The 5,890-nt window shown below is 34.1% G+C and overlaps 1 protein-coding gene across 1 annotated transcript; it reads left to right on the top strand.

Moving 5' to 3' along the window:
- The first annotated feature begins 3,403 nt into the window (after nucleotides 1–3,403).
- Nucleotides 3,404–5,188, top strand: LOC110908953 (LOB domain-containing protein 1). Its single transcript, XM_022153953.2, has 2 exons — nucleotides 3,404–3,872; nucleotides 4,625–5,188. The coding sequence occupies exons 1-2, from the start codon at nucleotides 3,558–3,560 to the stop codon at nucleotides 4,952–4,954; spliced, it is 645 nt and encodes a 214-aa protein (XP_022009645.1). The 5' UTR covers nucleotides 3,404–3,557; the 3' UTR covers nucleotides 4,955–5,188.
- The last annotated feature ends 702 nt before the right edge of the window (nucleotides 5,189–5,890 follow it).

The raw sequence follows: 5,890 nt of genomic DNA, 5'->3' as shown, positions 1-5,890 counted from the left end.
AATAGGTAATTGGCCAAAAGAATTGAAGCAGGGCGTTGAAAATAAAACGCCAAAACCAATTTTTGTGAAAAAACGCCCATGGGGGCCAAATGTGGGCGTGGTTGGGCGTGCATTTGTAAAAAAACGCCCGAAAATTGGACGACTACGCATGGCCTTATTTTTGAAAAACGAAATGTACTTAACAAAACTTGTTGAACTTAGTTCACTTTTTCTTAAGTTTATACCTAGTAGATTTGCATTAATCATTTATACTTGTGTTTCAATCAACGAAAACTCACACCCAACTTTATGACTCATTTGATAGTTATTATATTGTAATACATGTTTAAAAAATTTCTTCAAAAATTAAGAATGTTACACATATGAGATCGGATTCAAACACATGTACATTTAAACTGTTAGGCTGCAGGGTGTGGTCAATTGGTCATGACATCATGACCCGCCACATCAGCGTCATATCACCCACCTTTAATCCACCATCCAAAATCACTACCCTAAGAGCATCCACAATAAGGCCCACTAAAAACACCTAAAAACATGTCCAGTCAGCTGACACATCAGAAGAATACTCACCCTTCAAAAATATCAAAAACCCACCCAATAAGAAAACACAAAGACACTTAAAAACATTACCACATCATCACCACCTTTTTAATTTTTAACCACACATTTACACCACTTATTCTCTCTCTCTATATTATATATATTAAAAGTACATGGGTCCCACCATTTTGTTGTTTTTAGTCGTTTTTGCAGACAAACATATCTAAAAATGAGGTACAAAAACAAGGCCCACAATAAGAAAAAATGGATGATGTGGAAAATGAGTAAAAACAACACCGAAAAATGTATTATTGTGGATGCTCTAAGGGTGTGGTCATGACACAAACCACTACCCCATTTTTTAATTATTTAATAAAAAAAGCAAAACACTCAAATCTTGTAAAATGGAAAAGGTGGGTCGTGGTTGCTGTAGTTTAATCCACGCAAACTATGGTAGATGAATGAGGGGACGGTGTAGCAATCATATGTGGCAATTAATGACCCAACTTATGACCCCCACACCCTTCAGCCTTACCGACACCGTACACGGCAAACGACACACATGCCACATCGCTCGAGTCAAATTCGCATATCACTTGCAGGTATAACTCCATCATGCACAAACAACTTGCAAATTAATATTATTATTTGTATTATTATGTGCTATTATTAGTAGTATTAGAAAATTAATCGTTATTAAAAATGAAAAAAAAATATATCAATTGATTATCAGTTACTCATAATGAAGTAAATCAGACGGTATGTTACTCAAATAGGAAAAAAATAAGGAATTCCCATATGGATATTTGCACCTTGTAATAAGTTGTAACAGAACGACGGGCAAGACCGTAAAGTAGTTTAAAAACGACTTTTAGAAAAGTTTGCAACTGGTCAAGTCTATACTTGCTGGACCCGTAGTAAACTTGTTTTTTATATTCCCTATATTTTGTGTTCCCATTTTACTGGAGTTATAGTAACTTTTCATTTCTGTATTTTAGGATTTTGTGACCCCATCAAAATCATATGGCTCTCTATTTTTTCTATCAACGGTAAAACAGTTTTTGATATATTAATAAAACTTGGTTATATAATATATGGGGTTGGTTAAGGTACAAAGTATATTTATCCTACAAACTGTGACAACAATTCCTAACACTTAAAAGTGGTTAAATTAGCACATACCAAACAGGGGCGGATCTATGTTAAAAGAACGAGTTCCCAGGAACCCAGTCGGTTTGTAATATTTATCGAAAAACTATATAAAAAATAGAGCAGCAATCCATAAATAAATTTTGGATGAACCCACTAGAAAAAATGTTTGGTGTTCCACCGGTATTGTGCGCCCTTTCCAACTGTGAGATCCTGAGTTCAATTCACAACATTCATCAACGTTTTTCATATTTCACTCTTTTTTTTAGGTTAGTAAAATCCTCATTTTTGATTTTTCATTCACTTTTTCTAAGGCTAAAGTAAAATCGCCTCCACCCTCTCCAGCCCCTTGCCCCCTTCCAGTCTCCAGCTCCAGCGACCATCCACCACCACCATGTCAAGCGACCGTCCACCACTCCAAGTTCCAAATCTCTTTAACTCTCAGGTGTGTTATAACTTATAGATTTTTATGTTAATTTTCAATTTGTTATCTTTTAATATGCTTTAAACTAAGATTAGTGATGTTAATTTGAAGAGATAACGCTGGATTCATTTATGGATTTCATAGTTTTGAGAGTCATCTTATTGGAAGAAAACTAATGATTTTCTTTAAATACAAATTTATGGAGAAAGAGTAACTCTAAAGGTGTTTTTCTATCAATCTGCAGTTGATATTGATTTAAAAGTTTCATCTACTGAAATGTTTACTCTTTTGTACTTATTCAGTAGTGAACATTCTTCAATGGTTAACTTCATTCGGTATTAAAATATTTCAGGGTGGGAGAAGGTTCATAGAAGACGACTTGAGCGATAAAAAGCAGCATACCCACAACAAAAATCTCATATTTTTTTGTTGTTAAGGTAAATTCTTTGGTGGTAAACATTCAATTTTTTTATTTATCTATATGATTATGTTTATGATTTTGAAACTGTGAATATGAATTTCTTTACGGCTAATGGAAATTTGATATGGAAGTTCGGAGTTTATTATGTTTTGCGACCTGACCCGATCCGACCCAGCCCGAAAATTCTTACTGATGTTTGTGAAAATTTGACCAACCAAAAAAGTGAACCCATAAGAAAAAAAAATCTTGGATCCGTCACTGATACTAAAACATAAAAATAGCGCTTTTAAATTATATTAGCACACGAAAATTAATCACGATGACTTAACTTAATCCAATGAAGAAACAGTTAAAAAACCAAAGCCAAGATTTTGAAAAAACCATGGTTAAATTATTGTTGATAAAAAAACATACATAATTTATATGATAATGAATCATTATAACCTCAAAAGATTTAATTAATAAAAATAATTATTTTATGAGTTAAATGTCATTTTAGTTCTTGTGATTTGAGCCATTTTATCACTTTAGTCAAAGGGTTTTATTTTTCGTCTGTAGGTCCAAAAAAGTTTCATCGTTGTCATTTTAGTCCACTAAGTTAACTTTATCCATTTTTTCTATTAATGAAAAAGACAATTCGGTTACTTTATATGGCCGAATTGTCCTTCTTGTTAAACATAATTACATATAAAATGTCTGAGTTTCCCTTCTCAATAACAGAAAAAATGAATGAAATTAACCCAGTAAAATAAAATGACAACAGTAAAATCTTTTTGAACTCACATAAAAAATAAAACATTTAACTCTTATTTTATAGTTCTACGCAGCCCCAACTACAAAACATTTGAGGTTTGGGGAAAAGCTACGTATAGTTGGGTACAAGTCATATAAAATCCAACATAGCTGACCCAATCATGACATTATCTCTTCGTTTTCCTTGTCCCTCACCTCTATATATATTCTCCTACCCCTTTTACATACACAATCAAACTAATCAAATCCCCTTTTAGCAACCCACAAATGGAATATTCCGGTGACAAAACTAGCGGCGCCACCTCACCCATGGCTATTCCCACTACCTTCTCATACTCTCAGTCACCAAATAGTTCTAATAATTCAACATCTCAGCTTAGTCCCACTAGTGTTCTCACTCATCCTCCACCATCCTCCCCACCTCACCCGGTGGTTCTCAGCCCATGCGCCGCCTGCAAGATTCTCAGGCGGCGCTGTGTTGAGAAATGCGTCTTGGCACCTTACTTCCCCCCCACAGAACCACTCAAGTTCACCACGGCTCACCGTGTGTTCGGAGCTAGCAACATCATTAAGCTGTTACAGGTAAATTAATTACCGATGACTTAGTGGTCTAGCGGTATGATATTTTTCTCACACAAAATTAATGTGATTTTAAATCTTTGTAAATACAAGATTAGATAGTATTTAGGTGTAAAAATATATTAATAAAAAATGGGTTCATTAATTAAACCAAAAAATAATATTAACCGGCTAGCGGCCTTAACCGAGTCTTAAAATCTAATAGTTATAAGTACGTAAAAAGTTCCGCAAAAATTATATGCATTTGTTTTACACATTCTTACTCACCATAAAATTAATTAATTATTCAAAGTGTAAAAATTCACAATTTTTAGTGTGAATTCAAGACTTTGACTCTTCTGTTTTTGAGTTTTTTCCTACTACTTTGTTCCCATGGTGGACTAATATTATGGCCGAAACTATCACCACCTTTTTTTTTTTCAAGAAAAGGCGCGTTTTAAAGGTTATATTTTTTACAACTAAAAATCAAAAGTAAATGTACTAGATTTCAAAAGGAGTGTCCAACTTTGTCGGACCATTATAAATAGTTTGTCAAAAGTTGACATTTGTAATTTGTTAGTTTAAATGTTTAATATAAAAAAAATGAAGAGATAGTAGTTAGAAGGGTAAATTAATTAGTAAAATCTACTGTCACCTAAAGAGAAACCACATGCACTCTTTCAATTATTTCATTAAATTATTCTAATTGTATTTCATGGTAAAAGACTTAAAGTTTGTAACTAGCACTTATATGTGTAATGGTTGTATCTTTACAGGAACTTCCTGAGTCTCAAAGAACGGATGCGGTTAGCAGTATGGTATATGAAGCTAATGCAAGGCTTAGAGATCCGGTTTACGGTTGTGCAGGAGCTATTTGTCAACTACAAAAGCAAGTGAGTGAGCTCCAAGCAGAGTTAGCCAAGGCGCAAGCCGAGGTGCTCAACATGCAATGCCAACAATCGACTTTATTATCGATGATTTGTATGGGGATGGACCAACAACTCGTTTCGTCACCAACGCTAGAACAACAAACATTTTATGAGAACCTAAACTTCTACCCCGATGATGCGAGTTTGAGCGGCGTATTTGAGCCACTTTGGACATGAAACCATAGACCCTTTTCAAGATGGAGTTGATCAATCAAGTTTGATGAAAAAGGAAGTGAGAGATACTTGTTAACAAAAAAAATCAAGTACTGTAGTTTGTGAGATTTTATTATACTTCAATTTACTGATCCTTTAAAGGTAAAAACAATAAAATTAGAGAAATTACTGAAAAAGATAGATGGAGAGGGAGAAAAGTGTCATTTTGCACTAATATATGTCAATTCTGATTTAAAATCATGTTGGGTGACCTAATTTTATCTAGTCTAACTTATTAAATTCTCCATTTGGTGTATTTTGTCAATCTTGTTATTGACTTAAGTTCCCTTTTGACTCTTTTGAATGTTGGATTTTTATATTAGTCATGTTTAGATCTTATGAGTTATGACTAGACCAATTATATAGCTGGGGGAGTTGGGATTTTACCCAACTTTTCAAACATGTGGAGCTTCTATGTGGGAAACAAATGCCTTGAGGGGCTTGTCACATCATTCTGTTATACTAAATAGTACACCACTATATAATTAGAGAAATTTATCACATCTTAATACAAAAAATTCAAATCTTGAAATGATTATATATAGACATTCGGAGACTAATAAATTGTTGCATACGGAAATATAGGATTTCACTTACATGACAACTAAACAGTAACAACATACTCCTCAGCAACATATTTTTTTGAACGGTAGATCAACTGGATTTCCAGCTTACTCCAAGGGGCCAGCATATGCTCTTTAAACCCCTCACTCCAAGTTCGAATCCCTCCCAGAGGTGTTCTCTCATATTTACATAATTTTGCACTTAGTAGGAATCGAACCTAAGACCTCCCCAGGAGGAAACCACTTTGTGGAAAACCCCCTGACCAACTGGGCTATACCATGTTGGCCCTCAGCAACATATAACCCGTATAGAATGTATCATACAAATAACAAAGTT

This window comes from Helianthus annuus, chromosome 14, assembly GCF_002127325.2.
Source record: "Helianthus annuus cultivar XRQ/B chromosome 14, HanXRQr2.0-SUNRISE, whole genome shotgun sequence".
Taxonomy (NCBI): Eukaryota; Viridiplantae; Streptophyta; class Magnoliopsida; order Asterales; family Asteraceae; genus Helianthus; species Helianthus annuus.
The sequence above is the reverse complement of the archived record's forward strand: the minus strand, read 5'-3'. Positions and strand labels throughout refer to the sequence as shown.

Coding starts and splice junctions, on each gene's coding strand:
- LOC110908953 (XM_022153953.2), top strand. CDS start 3,558: ATGGAATATTCCGGTGACAAAACTAGCGGCGCCACCTCACCCATGGCT. Junction 3,873..4,624: donor ACATCATTAAGCTGTTACAG/GTAAATTAATTA, acceptor GTATCTTTACAG/GAACTTCCTGAGTCTCAAAG.